Source organism: Patagioenas fasciata, chromosome 9, assembly GCF_037038585.1.
Source record: "Patagioenas fasciata isolate bPatFas1 chromosome 9, bPatFas1.hap1, whole genome shotgun sequence".
Taxonomy (NCBI): domain Eukaryota; kingdom Metazoa; phylum Chordata; class Aves; order Columbiformes; family Columbidae; genus Patagioenas; species Patagioenas fasciata.
Genome location: NC_092528.1, coordinates 26,439,465 through 26,454,988, shown reverse-complemented (window position 1 = coordinate 26,454,988; position 15,524 = coordinate 26,439,465). Strand labels below are relative to the sequence as shown.

The window sequence follows — 15,524 nt, the reverse complement described above, 5'->3', positions numbered from 1 at the left end:
AGCAATCAGGTCAGGTCGGTGCCTTTGGGTATCCTATACTTTATACATATGATAATTATGCAGGTTTGTACGCATCTATCTATAACTTTTTCAGAAGGTTTTTTTGAATGTGGAATGTAAACAATGTTTCCTACCATAAAAACACCGAACTGCAACATGACTGCAATAAATCTTAGCAGCACACCCTTCCAATAAGTTTTACTGCTTCTTTATGGTAACTCTAATTATCTTCAAAATGTTTTCTCAAAAGGATACAAATAAAGTGAGAAGCCGAGGAGTCTGTCTGGCTTTGAGAGTCACAGACAGGAACTTTTCCAATCTTGTCCTTAAATCCAATGTCCAAGAATCCTTGAAAAGAAAAACAAATGATGACAGTTGTTCGCCAAATATGTACACTCTGCGGAAAGTACTGTTTGGATCAGAGCAACCTTCCACGAGTAAACAAGTGTACGAAGTTAGACGAGAGTTCAGTATTATTCCTAGAAAAGAATTCCAAAACCACCATGCAGCCTTATTGCAAGTGTAGAGCTATCACGTAATGTTGTCTTGCATGCAACAACATACAAAAACTTCCCCTAAATTAGAAGCACCTTTAAAATAAAAGCAACTTGAGAAACCAGACAAAATGAGGAGGATGACTTTTAAATTAGTAAATAGAGTACTGAATTAATCATTTTCCATTGCTCAATTTTCAAAAAGTAATCACTGTAGTCAGCTTTCACTCCGAACAAAATCAGGGAATGGTAAATGTTGTCAACAACTATTGCAAACGTCATGATGTGACATCAGTCATCAGGGTACAACATTTCTAAAACAAGGATTTGGAGAAAAACAACTCACATATGAAAAATAGACCAACCGATCAGCCACTAACAGGAATGATGTCTTCTGCCTGACTTAGCGTCTCAGAAGCACAAGAAAATAGTGGTGAAGGAAAAAAGTCAAACTACATGTAAGAATTCACTGAGTACTCACTTCTTCTATTTCAAACCTTCAGTTAAGTTAGCTTCTGCTTGACAAAAAGCTAGCTAACAGATGAAAAAGGAGTATCTTGCAACAAGTAGCAGCAGCTTCCTAAATTTACTGCTGTATATGTACATGTTGTAAGCTGCTCTCACAGCTCAGATCTCCCCTTATTTCACCATTCTGGAGAGTGTACAGAATTTACTTGCTGCATTTACCAATTCAGTATCCAGACAGTGGTGCACCACAGTGTGCTGTATCTTATGAAAGGAACCATGTCTCCTACAGAGAGTAGTATACATTATTTTTCAAGATGTATTACACAAACAGACAGGAACTCCAGCTATATAAAGCATCAGACGCCTGAGAAAAAAAAATGCCGTAAGAACACTGCTTAGTAGACTAGTGACTCACTGCTGTTCTTTCTCAAATGTAAAACAATCTCTGTTTCAACACTCATATGGAATGAGCTGTACAATTCCCACAAGAAAATATGAGTGATTGTGGATTAAGAGCTTGGACACTGGGTTACTATGAATAAACCTGAGGACTTCATCTTAGATAAGGCATTAAAAAAAAGCTGCTAAGTATAATTGAAAAAGAGTGGTCATATCCCATCTCTGAGGCCAACCAGTACATCTCATTATTTATAGCCAGTCCCATAGGAAAATGGCAGTATATGCCTTTTTTTGGCATTAAACTGGAGCTCCTCATCAGCTGGTACACCCAAAGCCAGCCCTAGGGCAAGTATCACTTAAGTTTGCATTTGACATCAAAAAGCATGTGGCAGCACTGCAGGCTGAAGAGATCTCCTCCCCTGCAATAACTGCCACAGCTGGCTAGATAAGCCAGCACAGCTGTACAGGTGGTAGGACAGCATCATAGAATCACAGAATGTCCTGAGTTGGAAGGGACCCACATGGACCATCAAGTCCAACTCCTGTCCCTGCACAGAACAACCCCACAGTTCACACCATGTGTCTGAGGGCGTTGTCCAGTCTCTTCTTGAACACTGTCAGGCTTGGGGCCATGACACCTCCCTGTTCCAGTCTCCAGCACCCTCTGGGTGAAGAACCTTTTCCTCATGTCCAGACTAAACCTCCCCTGGGACACCTTCCTGCTATTCCCTCAGGTTCTGTCATTGGTCACTAAAGAGAAGAGATCGGCTCCTACTCTTCCTGCTCCCCTTGTGAGGAAGCTGTAACCATGAGGAGGTCTCCCCTTAAGTCTCCTTTTCTCCAGGCTGAACAAACCAAATTACTTCCGCTGCTTCTCATCTGTCTTCCTCTCCAAACCCTTCACCAACTCTCCAGTAGCTTTGTATCTTTTTTATCCTGTGGCACCCAGAACTTCACACAGTGCTCCAGGTGAGGCCACACCAGTGCAGAGTACAGCGGGCAAAACGCTATCCATCTTTTACAAACAAATTTGTGTATGTGTGTGTACGTGCGAGCTGCATACACACACATTCACGGGCAATAATGCAGATCAATTCCTTGATCCAGTCCAAGTGCAACCACACAACCAGCTCTTTTCAGCGTAACCAAGAAGTTTAGGTGTAGTTTTGTACCATAGGAACAGTCAGCAGGTGAAGTGGTGGGGGCACTTTCCCCACAGGTATTGCCACGAATGCTTTGGAACGTCAAACCACAGCTCTGGACATCATTTCCTAACCAGCTACCTGCATAGTGCCCAGCAAGCAGCTGATGTGAGGGTTAAAGTAAAGGTGTTTTACTACTGACAGAATAACTGTAGATCATCATCACATTGAAGCTGCACCTCCAAATGAGATCTATTTGGAAGTTCAAGTACTAACTTTTGCACTCTTCTCACCTTGTACATGCAGGCCTAAGAACTCTCAAATAGCCATTCAAAAGGCAAAGGCTGAAACATATTTAACAAAAAAATTAACCAGGAAAATGTCCGTGGCAAGAGTCACCAAACCACAAAGCACAGCTATGCTCCTCCAGCATTCTTTTCTCAGAACACAGACAACACTGACTCATTTTCTGCTAAAGGAGGATCACTTATAAACTTGACTTTCTCTTTTCCACATCAAATTAAACTGCTTCAGCCTCCTTATGCCCAGCTATCATATTTTAAATCCAGCTACATATACACATTTACACGTGTTGGGTAACAACCTCAAAAAAAGTAGGTGGGCTTGAACTACTATATAGCAACTCCCAGAAGCATGTGTGCTTCTGGGCTATGTGGAAAGCAAAGAGGGGCAGCAACTCTTATTTATGGACACAAAGCTGGTGTACCATTTAGGACTCCAGTGAATATAGAATAGATATTTAAGATGGTACTCTGTTATTGATAGCACTCTCACAACTCTTCCTCCATCAAATACATGTTCTTTTATTATTGTATAGTTTCTATTAAAAGAAATGATAAAAGCGATTACCAAAATAAACATCATCCAATATCTATTACTCGATGAGAAAAATCATCATAACTATCATTTCTGCAATACAGATACTGACCTGGAAAAGTTCTTTAAATGAAGGATGTACCATGGGGTTCGGAACAAAAGGCAAAGCATAGAAAGGGAGAAACTCTGTCGTCTGGCTCAGTGCAGCTCCTTTTGTTTCCAGGTATGACTTAAAATGAGAAATCCTTTCCTCGAATTCAGCTTTGTCCTAGGAAATAAAGCAGCATATTTGTTTAGAAAACTACCACTCTGAATGCACTGTAAAGCTGGCAGATACAAGCAGAGACCTAAATGCATTCATATCAAGTTTGAAAGCCCAGAATATTTGTTATATAAAAACCAATGTTTATTTAACTAGAGAGCATTATATCCTGTTTTCACCACTCAAAAGAGAAAATTTAAACCAATGTTGTTTTGGTTGTCTAAGTGCAACAAAAGAAGAGAGGAACAATTGCTTTTTGAATGTAAATGATTCCTGCCCACTTCAGGTTAGATTTCTAAAGCAGAGTGCCATTCCCCACTCAGGGCAGAGAGGAAACACCTACTTCAAACGTGCTTTATTTGAGTGATAGGTGCAGAACCGTGAGATCTACTCACACAGCACCAGGAAGGGGAGCCCCACACAGAACAGACCAAAAGCTCCTTAGAGGCTCGATCTGGATGAATCCAGGCTATTTAAATGCCTCTTCATCATAAAAGCCCCATGTAATGCAGATTTTATTTTATGACAGCTTGGAATTATAGTTTTCAATATGATACATTGAGCTGGTCAAGATTCAGTTTTGCCATTTTATCAGAAATGTTTGTATTTCAACATACGGCTTCAGTCCAAACTGGAAGCAAAGTAAGTGTTTTAAGAATCTCACGTGGACTACAATTAGAGGTGGGAAAGTATCAGTATGCTGGTATTTTCCAAGTTAAAATACTTCAGTAGCTCCAAGATAAGGAGACCTCCGACTTCATCTCTGTACTTGACAATACAAGGGGTCTGGTTCAACTAAAATGCAGCCTGTGACCCAAAAACTGGATTAATATTCTGGGAATTCTTCTTACTAAACATCCCACCCTTATCCACACTAAAGACAAATAAACGAAGTAAAACAAACAAAAATCATTTGAAGTTTGAGGTGTGAACTCAACTTACAGGCTTTCCCATCGAGTGTTTCAAGAGGCAGGTGGCAAAGTGTACGTGAAGATAGAACTCCAGCTTCTGGGCAGCTGGTTCGTTGTCCTCGACTGAAGACGAAATATGCTCCTCCCAGAGCTGGAAGAAAACTTTCTGCTCACCATTGTCAAATGCTGCAAGCAGATCTTTCTGCAAGGGGGAAAAGCATTCAGTGAAAAACTAAACACAGAAGAGCTACATTTTTATCAACAGTTGGTTAGTGAATGAGAAATTCAAGTGCCATCTGAAGGCTTTGAATTAAAAGTTTTATCCAAAAATCTCTCACCATTTAATGAACATCTAAATATTCTTTCTCCACCCACCTTTAATACCTTTAAGAGCCTGAACCAACCATCAGTACAAGAAGTAAAGCCTAAATTTTCAAGCATCTTAATCTGCGGACTCACCTTTACCATAAGTCAAAACCACATGCCTAGGGTGTGTGAAAATCAGTCTTACCAAAGCATGGCAAGTTAAAAACCTAAAATAGTGTGAACCAAAGCTACTGTTTCAGGTTCAAAAGGACTGGAGTTTTGAAAAAAAAAGTTCCTGCTCTGGAAGAAGACCGCTAGCGACTTCTTCAAATAATCAACAATCTGTTCAGATAATCTCACTGCTGTAATCATTCACACAGCGGTTAGTGGCCTATAACTGGTTCTAGTATTACTCAAAACAAGTGTAAATGATGCATTACCTGAACAGGCAAAGCTTTTGAATCTCTTGAGGAAACACCTGCTGGTTTAGGTAGTGGCTTCCCTTTTAGTTTACATTCCTTTGTAAATACTTTCACAGTTTCTTCAAATTCAGCAAAATCCAAATACTGCAAGATAAAAACACACAGAAAGAATATTTTTTTAGATTATTAATGCTTCAATAAGCGACCCATGAATTGACAGAATCCTTTAAACCTTCTCTGTAGCAAGGTCCACAAATGTGAAAGAGTGCACAGCAACAAACCAAGAACTGGTACCCTATGTGGTAGGAATATACTGTCTCTCAATTAAAGTTCCTCCTGCATCCTAGAGACCAGTACTGACAACCCAGTACATCCTCTCTGGAAGAACGATGCCCCTCGATTTAGCCAGTAATTTCATTCAACCAAAGAAGAAGAAGAACTAAAATCCATTAATGCTATACCTTGGTTGAAGAAACAAGTAAATATCTTCCTTGCAATTAATATTCTGAGGGCAGAATTCTCACACGTCATTCCCATCTCCACAGCAGCGATCAGACGGCTTGAATTCTAAGCCACGTCACTCACCTGAAGCTGTGCAAGCCAAATTAACAACCAACTAATCAAGCACTGTTCTTCTGACAAAAGAGATGAACAGCCCTGCCTCCTCCTCCCACGATGTACAGTCGCTATATTGCACACAACTTTTGCCTCCTCCCCCCATCTCCGGAGTTTTAGTTATTGGTTGCAGTGGCAAGACATCACACTTCATTTTGCAGACTTGATCTGGGTTCCCAACATTGTCACAGAAAACAAGAATCATTTACTTTCTTCACTCTTAACATAAACAGCAGTATAGTAATGATTAAGTACTCAAATCTCTTTTTAGATTTATTTTCTGAGGTCCACAGAAGATTCAAGGTGGGTAGAGTGGCTGGGTGGGAATTTCTGCTCAGGCATTAAACCGCGGAGAGCAGTGGTCTCAGGACTTCAGCCTGGGCTTTGTCAGCTCTAAGGTTTTTATACGCTGCTGTGATTTTATACACATACAGAACAAGGCGGCAGCTACACAGTGTTTTAGAGATCTCACCACTATCGCAGGTTGAACCTGAACCGCAAAGCAGTCTGTAGATCTCATCAACTTAACTGTTCCTTTAAGGAAAGCTACATTTGCAATGAACAATAGATAATTCTAGATTGATTTGCTGTCAGATTGCTGACATTTAATGAAAATTGAGCCTTTTGAATATACAGAGCGTGACAGGAGCCAATATGATTTCAGGATGCAGCAAACAGCTGACCAGACAAACAACTTATTGCAGGGAGGTTGGACTAGATGACCTTTAAAGGTCTCTTCCAACCCAAACTATTCTGTGATTTGATGAACTCCAGAATTTAGACCACAATTACAACACCCAGCTCTGAAAACAAGCATTATGAAATCTTGCCTTCTTCATTTCAGCAACAAAGGAAAAAAAAAAGAGAGAGAAAACCAACCTCTCTCACTAGTCCGAGCAACTCAGCTTCATACGCTAGAACATCACCCATCGCTAAGCATCACTGTTACGTCTCATCGTTAGTAAACCTTGAAAACTGCAGAGAAAGGGAGTGTTAGCAGGGAGCACAGAGGTCCACACAGCCCACCGCCCACCTCACCTACCAACATACCAACATACCACATGAAGAAGACATCCCGACCACCGGGAAGTTCCCAGCCGGCCCGAACCGCCCCGAGCCGCGATTCTCTCCAGGCCGCGGGGCGCTCACACCGGCTCCGCACACAGCAGCCCGCCGTCCACCCCCAACCTGGCCGGGGCGCTGCGGCCGCCCCCTCAGGGCCGAGAACACGCGGCCCCGCCGGCTCCCGAACCAGCCGGAGGGAAGCGACCAAACCCCGAGAGCCCCCGGCCGCGGCACGGCCTACCTGGCCCCAGCCCCGCGCCGCCGCCCGTCGCCTTGGCAACCGCGCCCCCCCCACATGATCCCTCCCAGCCAATCCCAGACGGAGAAAGGTGCGTCACGTGACATAGGGGTGGTCCCCCCACACACACCGTGCCGGCGGGCAGCGCCCCCTGGAGGGCGGCGTGGGGTTCTGCAGCTTCCCGCTCTTTGCTGGTTCCCAGTCTCTGACGTCACCCGAAGAGAGTTTGGGATCAAGTTCATTTATTAAAAAAAATCATCTACTGTCTTAACATACGTTTTTTTAGCCTCCTCCCACCCCGTACAGGCCAGAAGTCTCCTAAAAACTCTGCACACTGTCTTCTCCATGCGCTTGCCCATAGCCCTGTGGCTTCCAGATGCACAATTAACACAATTTTCTTAATTTCAGCTTAACACTGACCCAGCGGTACCTTCCCCTGCCACACCGGGCCCTGCGCTCCCTGAGGGGACGGAGGCGCTGGGCGTAACTCCCGCTCTGGTGAGAACAGCGCGCGGCTGAGGCCGCCGGCTCCGCTCGGCCCATCTTGGAAAAGATGTTGGGCACAGAGGGCAGGGCCTTGCCAGGAGCGAGGATGAACACAGCCGGGGCGAGGGGCGCCCAGACCAGCCGTGCACACACGGCAGGTGTCCGATCGGGCATCACCTCCTGGAAGCCCGACCAAAACAAACAGGAGGATTGGCCAAGCCCCTTATCCAGGCTTTGTCTCATTTTTAATGAACAGCCATCTTAGTGAACTTCTTGCCATTAACACCAAGTTTTCCAGCAAGCATTTGCTAGACGCAGCAAAACATCATCAGCGATGTCCTGCTCGGGGTTTTGGTCTCAGCCCATGCAGCAGTTTTCCACCATGAACATCTAAGAAGACTCACATCCACCTTTCTTCCTTCAAAAGGTTCCTAAAGTGGGCAGCTGAAAATAAACACAGAGATTTGTGTCTGCCCCCAACACATGGGTTTTGATCCTTAATAACCTCACAAAACCCAAAAGCTAAGCTCACCAGCCAGCTCAGAGGCACTGCTCTACACCGAGACCACTTCATCAAATCATAGACTCACAGAATTGTTTCAGTTGGAAGAGACCTTCAGGATCATTGAGTGCAACCATAACCTCACTCTAGCACTAAACCACATCCCTAAGAACCTCGTCTAAATGACTTTTAAACACCTAAAGGGATGGTGACTCCACCACTGCCCTGGGCAGCCTGTTCCAATGCCCAATAACCCTTTCCATGAAGAGTTTTTTCCTAATATGCAATCCGAACCTCCCCTGGCGCAACTTGAGGCCATTTCCTCTTGTCCTATCACTTGATACTTGGGAGAAGAGACCCATACCCTCCATGCTCCAACCTCCTTTCACGTACTTGTAGGCAACGATGAGGTCTCTCCAGCCAAACCTTAACTTTCCAACACCAGTGTGGGTGAACACATTTCATGGTACAGCCTTCCTTTGGCTCATGATCTAAGGCTGCTCTTCTTATGCAATCAAAAAAAAATATATTTAAGGAACAGAAAAAATAAAAATAAAAAAGGCTCCCTTGCATATTCTCGCCAGATCTAAAATTATCAGCTTACTAAGTGAAGTGTTTGGAAACAGCGAGGTGATGCGAAGCTGAGTTATGGCAGATGGTGAGCAGTCACTAGCACTCCATCCATAACCCATGGGAATTCTCTCACCCCTGCCCCATGGCCAGTCGGCTGTGTGCTGGTATTTGAGGCAGAATGCTGCTTTTTGGGAAAAGAAAGGAGGACCCTAAATAACTTATAAAGGGAACAAGCAGCCTGACAAATATATACCCCCCTCCCTGCCTTGCTTCTTCAAATTATGGTTGTCCCAGTAAGCGACAAAGCCACAATTTTAGCCAAAGTTGTGCCAAACCGCCCAGTTTTTACTTACTTACATTTTGTGTGATGTTCAGAAAGCACCCTGGAATTCAAGTCTATAATCCCCACAAAGATCTCTGCAATTCCTAGAAAGAACAATGATATTCCTGGAAAGCAAAAAGAAATATTCCCAAAAAGGGAAAATTCCTAGACTGAATTCCTAGAAAGCCCATTGAAAACCCACAGAAAGCCCACTGAAATTTCTAGAAAGTACACGAATGTTTTTAGAGAGCACCAGGGAATTCCTAGGAAGCAGAACTGAGCATTGGGTTGTGCTCTTGTTACTCAGCAGGAGGGTGACAATCAGCATTCAAACTGGCTTTGTAGTCACTGTGTGCACTGGTAAATGGTCAGGTAGGTACGCGATTGAGACGATAACTGGAATGCCTGGATTTTGTGATTTATATACTAAATACCAAAGTTTTACGTATATAAGCGAGTATAACATTCATACATGTGAAACTTCTATACTTAGTAACACAAATTGCAGATATACTCTGCGTATATATAGAGTATGTCTATGGCCAGAGGTTTCTTCTTTCTATTGCACACACTTCTATGGATATCCCACAATAGCAAACTTCCAATCTTTATGCTGAGTTTTGCCTATTGGGTATTTAGCCCGTCCCCAGCGGGAGGAATGACAGGGTCCCTTGGCCATCTCCAGCCCACTCATCTCCACTGTGTGCGCAGCCCTCTGGGCCCCTTGCTCCAGCTGGAGGAAGGCGATGGGGCTGTGAACTCCTCCTGTTTACCACCTGTCTCTCTAACTTTCTAAAGGAGCAAAGGATTATCTTAGTGGCCCTAAGGTTTTGGAGCAGATCAGATGCAGCTGCCCTACCTTGTCAAGGCAGCTGCACTACGCAGTGTTCCCTCTCTCCTGCTTTGATTTGGTGGCCATCAGGCACTGCCCCTTGGGGAAGGGAGAGGGATTTTATGTCGATTTTCTCCTTTTCCCATCTTCAGGGAGACGTGCATCCAGCTGGCTTTCTCCTCCGAGCAGCCAAGCAGGACCGACATCGTTTTGTGGGCAGGATGGTGGGAAGGGCTGTGTGGGATCTGGGCTTTGCTTGATCATATTTTTTCCTCTTTTTCTCCTCCCATTCTTGCACAAGTCCCCTTCCAGTGGGCAGGCAAGGCTGCTGTGCACACACTGCCCTGCACAGGCTTTGCTGTGCTCCCAGGACACTTGGGCAGAGACACCTTTTTGGGGGAGGTGCTGCCCAGGGGTGAACACCCATCTACCGACCAGCACCTGGGGTAAGGTCAAGAAGATGCAAAGCTTGCGCCTCAAACCTGAAAAGCCAGACTCCACGGCCCTGTGTGTCCAAGGGAGGACATTCATCATCACCTGGGGCATCACCCCAGCCCCACAGTTGAGGTTTTTCTTGTCACCGCCACCTCCCCTGGGGGCTGAGCATTCCTGTGGCTGGGCCACCGACTCTGCCAGCTGCAGGTCCTGAGCTGGATCATAACCTGTTGCTTGACTGAAAAACAGAAGGGTACTCTCTGTGCCCAAGTGGAAGATTTTGCAGGAAATGCCTTCTTGCCGTAGCCTTTCCAAGAGTCCGCATTAAAAATAAAAGCAAGTAGGCAAGAGGGGAACATTTGTTAAAGCTTAAATATCCTGTTATTTTCTGAGTCAAACTTCAGCTTTTAGACACCAAAAAAGATCTTGGTTTGGATTTTCAACGAATACTTTGAAGGAGCATTCTGGACAATAAATAAGAACTCTAATTAGAGTTTTTAGCTGATGACACATTGCTGGTCACATCTGGCACACAGACTGGCTCCTACTGGACCTGGCTGGGGGGCAGAGGGGTTTTACTTGGACCGACGTCCTGCGCCTGGGCAGGGCGCTTGCCCGGCAGTTCAGACGCTGCTCACATACCGAGTCACACACCAAAGCTTCCCCAGGGCCTTTGGCAAAGAAAACCCATGCAAAGGAACTGCAAAACCTCTCTGCTCCCGCCAGCATCAGGCTATCATAAAGCTGCTCTGTCTCCCTCGAACGGAGCTTGTTTAGCTGCTGCCGAGCCTCGAGCTTCACCTCACCCAGAAGGATGCGGTCAGCCTGTGCCAGGCTGTTTATATGCAGACCCTTCTTCTGTAATTTCCTGTAATCAAAGTCCCTGGCCAGGAGAGGCACAACGGAGACTTTGATTTTGTGCCACGGGATGCATGAAGGAGGCAAGAGGGTGAACTCAACTTCCCTGCTCAGCACTGAGCAGAGAGGAAGGAGGGAGTGGCTGGTGGGTCCCCAAAAAGCTTCTTTCAGCTCCATTGCAAAATGATGGAGACTCCCAAGCACTGTGCAGCCCCCTGTGGAAGAAGCCAGCGCTTTCTTCTCCCAGCGGGACTTTGTGGATGAGGACAGGAGCACTCAGGGCTCAACATATTGCCCTGCAATGTCAGCCCCCACATCCCTCAAAGCCCGATCAGCCTGTGGTGCCTTTCCAGCTGTGGCAGAGATCCCCACAGGATCTAAGACACGGGTCATTAAGCCCCCAGCCAAAGTGAACACCAAGGTGTGAGAGAGCTTGGCTTGCAGCGACAGTAAGGGTTTCCAGCCAAAAATGGCAGGGGGCTGGGAGGAGGGAAGAGCCAGAGATGCTCTGTCAAAAACAAGAACAACAAGAAAGAAAAAACCCACAACAACAACCCACCAAACCAACAAACAAAAGGAAAAATAGCCTGGGAAAACAGGTGAACAGAAACAGCAGGACAGGGAGCTTCATCATCAGGAGAAACATCCCCAGTCCCTGCAATCATGCCTGGGAGCCTCAGTGCCTTCATTGCATGGGCACAGATTTGATGCTGCCACTGACACAGACCGGTGGCAACCTGTCCCATGCCACCAACACAGACCGATTGCCACCTGCCCCATCACTTGGGGACAATCTGCAAAACCTCCAGGCCCCCAAGAGGAGCAAGCAGTAGGTTTGATCTCTGAATGAGCCCATGAACTCTGCTGTCCAATGCAGATGATTCCAGCAAATTATTTCCAGCTCTTTCTTGTTCATTCCTGAAAGCCTGATTTCGTGCTTAAGCTAAAAATAAGAGATCTCTGTGTGAAGTTCAAGTACAAGGAGAATTTGCCCAGCCCTACAGGAGCTATCTCAGGTTCTCCTCTGGGAGGACATGGTGGGGAAACAAAAAGTTAATCCATCTTGGTTCTCAATGACAAGGAAAGAAGAAAAACAATTAAATGGGAGAGCCAGCCTAAAGCTGAGAACAAAGACACCGCATCAATATTTCAGGTCTTTTTCCTTCACTCTGAAGGGGAAAAAATTGCTTGATGGCTCATCCCTCGCAGGTTATCTTTGGAAGAACAATGTCCCCATAATTTCTGCTGACAATTAACCTCGCCTCTGCAGCAATGCTTCCCTGGGTCACCAGACCAGCTATTTATACCCTTGGCCAGGGATGCTGTTGCCACCGGATGGCTGCCCTTCCCCTGGGCCAGCCCCACACCAGCGAGCCCCGGCTGTCCCCCACCACCCTGCCCTGCTCGCCAGGACCCACTTCACCCAGACCCTTACACTATAGACCCTCCACTGTCCACTTTCTGCACATGCTTTGCAAACACAAAGGGTCTGTCAGACCAAGCCCACGGGGTTGGGATGTCTGAGGTTATGGTCTCCAGGACCTCTGCTGAGCTGGTCTCCAAAGGACTTGGGCAGAAACAGGATTTGCCTCAAGTCACCTCTCTGCAATATGTGGGTATCACCGATTCCCCGTGCCCTGGAAGGGACAACGATGTCTCTCCTGAGCACCCAGTGTTTGCTCTGGGCAAAAAGCAGAACTTCAGTTGTGCAGCCAGTGCCAGGAACTGGAGTAGAGACCTCAAAACAAAACTCTGGAGCCAGGCTGCTGCCAGCTGGACTATTTGCCCACACAGAGCAGGATTTCAGAGGTCAAATCAAGCCAGTTCTGAGCTGGAGCCCAGCAGCAGGGGTTAGGGCACAGAGCACAGGCCAGCCCAGTCCCACCAGTGCTGGAGAAACATTGAACCAGGTCTGACAAAACCCATTATCTCCGCTGAGGGTGCAAAGAGCCTTGCTCTCATGTGAAGCCACCCTGGGGACAGATCAGTGCCCTTGGGTGGAGGCCTTCAGAGTAGTCCCATTAAGGCTGCAAGCAAACACCACAAACGTTTCACAGTCCTGTGGTGTCCGTGCTCCCCATCTCCCCCATCCTGCTCCTGCCACAGAGTTAAGGTGTCCCCAGAGCTGGGCTGAACACCCGACCTGTCACCAATGCCAAGAGCAGCAGGCAGGGGCAGAGCCTGGGGTGGGCTGGTGTCTGGCAGGGGCGAGGGTTGGGGACGCTCCAGCCTCCAGGACGCTGGCAGATAAATGGCCAACATCATCATTGTTATCAGCAGCGCCCAACCTTTGTGTTGAGTGGTGGGGAGGAAAAGCTTCGCCCGGCCCTGGAAGGAAGGGGAGAGATAGGGAGGGTGGCACTGCTGTGATACAGAGAGGTGGGAGGACGAGATCTGCCGAGTGCCCACCAGTGTCAGCCCTGTCCCTGAAGACCCCTGTCCCCGGGAGCATTGCCTCCAGCATCTCCATCCCCAGTGCCGTGCCAAGCAGGGGGCTCATACCTGAGCAAACGAGTGGAAAGGAGAGACTGACGACATGTCCGGGGCCTCCTGGAGGGACTCTGGGGCCTGTCAGAGCAGCATGCTGTAGAAGTGATTTATTTCTCACCAGGGTTAAGGGGGATGAGGCCCATTAGTCAGGAGGGACGGGAGTAGCTTCCTGCCACCTCGGCCTCTCCCTCGGCAAACCCAGGAGCATCAGGTCCAATTAGCCCCTGGCAAACACCCCAGGGTGGGTCCCCCCACAGCGTCCCCAGACAGGCCCAGGAGAGCAGCACTTCCTAAGAAATCATGGCTAATTAGTCACTGTGGCTAAATAATGTGATTTAAATTAGCAGTGAAGCTTTCCAGGCTCCCACCATGCCTTCTCCAAACCAGAGATCAGAAAGGCAGAGGTGGTTTCGGTCCCAATGGCACAACACTGAGCCAGTCCCACAGGTACTGGCCACATCCATCCCCAGGGAAACTGGTCAGACACCTTAGTAAGGGGGCAGGATCCAGCCCAGAAGGCTTTCTAGAGCCTTCTCAGAGGTTTCCTAGCACCTTTCCAGAACATTTCTGGAGATTTCCTAGCCATTCCTTGGAATTTTTTCTAGGCCTTGTAGAGGTTTTCTGCTGTATCTCCAGAACACTTCTAGACTCTTGGAGAGGTTTACTTGAACTGTCCTGGACCTGTTACAGCCTCTTTGCCTATTATTAATATTATAATCATCATAATTACTATCATTTTTACAAAGTCACAGGTTGAACGTTTCCAGATTTCTCAAGTGGCACCTTGGCAAAGCCCACAGAGCCCAGCACCGTGTGACACCTCAGGTGCTCACAGAGCAGCATCCTCACCAGCCTGATTAGTAAACTGAAGAAATACGCTGAGGGTAGAAAAAAACAATTGCACGTGTATGTATTGTATGTATGGTCGATTTGCACCTGCTAAAAAATGCTCCTCATGGTTGTTCTGCCTAGAAGAGCAGCATGGGCTCCCTCAAGCACCATCCCAGCGAGCTGCCCCTTCCCGCTCAGCTCACAGCAACCCAGATTTGCAGCTTGGCTGCCACGTCTCCTCCTTCACATTGCTGATCTGTTTGCTTCGCTCTCTAACCAGCAGCCACCTCTGTCAACGCTCCTCCAGCTCCTCTTCCCCATCCCCAGGACTCTTGTCCAGGACATTTTCACGAGCAGGAAAACACGGAACAGCTGTAGGGGAAAGCAAAGACAGCAGATGCTTTTCTGTGTATGGTCTCAATCCTAAACCATGCAGTTCCCATGTGCATTTACACAGTGGGTCAAGCCAGCAGCAGAGCCAAGGAAGAAAGGACGGGCCACTTCCCAGATGTCCCTCCTGGCATCTCCAGCCTGGCACACGTGGCCTTTTTCTTCCACATCCACCAAAAGTTCTCCTAAAAACCTGACTGCCCAAGTGTAACCTTACTGTGTGGCACCAGAGTAGATCAGAAATCAGTTCAAGGTTATCTGAGGTTTTTACTTTCGCTTGTGCCAAGGAAGCTCTGGGAAACATCGCTGCCAGGGGCAGGAGGGGTCTTAGAGGCACAAGGGAATCATTTAGGACAAGAATCAGGTCTCCTGGATGGTGCCCCAGACAGCACATGGCTCAGCAGGAACTGCTCTGTGCACACGAATTTACACAGCCGCACTGAGAAACAAACCTACAGCAAGCGTCAGGAATATACTGGCTACCCCAAAATGCCTGTTAGAGCACGAAAGGCTCAGCAAAAGGTCCTGAGAATAGAAGCAGACAGTTCACAGCTCCGCCAAGGCATCAATCCGATCTAAGCCCTTATTCCCAGCAGATCTTCTCAGAGTCTAGAAATCTCCACCCACTGAGTGACCTGATCTTTTC

The 15,524-nt window shown here is 46.9% G+C and overlaps 1 protein-coding gene across 8 annotated transcripts in view; it reads right to left on the bottom strand.

Moving 5' to 3' along the window:
• ARMC9 (armadillo repeat containing 9) overlaps positions 1-15,524 on the bottom strand; it is a 70,170-nt gene that overhangs the window by 54,392 nt on the left and 254 nt on the right. For 5 of the 8 annotated variants that reach the window (XM_065844903.2, XM_071812713.1, XM_071812707.1 and 2 more), the window contains exons 1-6: positions 6,915-7,154; positions 6,736-6,831; positions 5,260-5,385; positions 4,545-4,715; positions 3,453-3,608; positions 256-348 (exon numbers count right to left, since the gene is read on the bottom strand). In XM_065844903.2, the coding sequence (XP_065700975.1) occupies positions 256-348; positions 3,453-3,608; positions 4,545-4,715; positions 5,260-5,385; positions 6,736-6,786 (597 nt within the window). In that variant the 5' untranslated portion in view covers positions 6,787-6,831; positions 6,915-7,154. The other 3 variants (XM_071812708.1, XM_071812709.1, XM_071812711.1) reach the window with 3 other exon arrangements.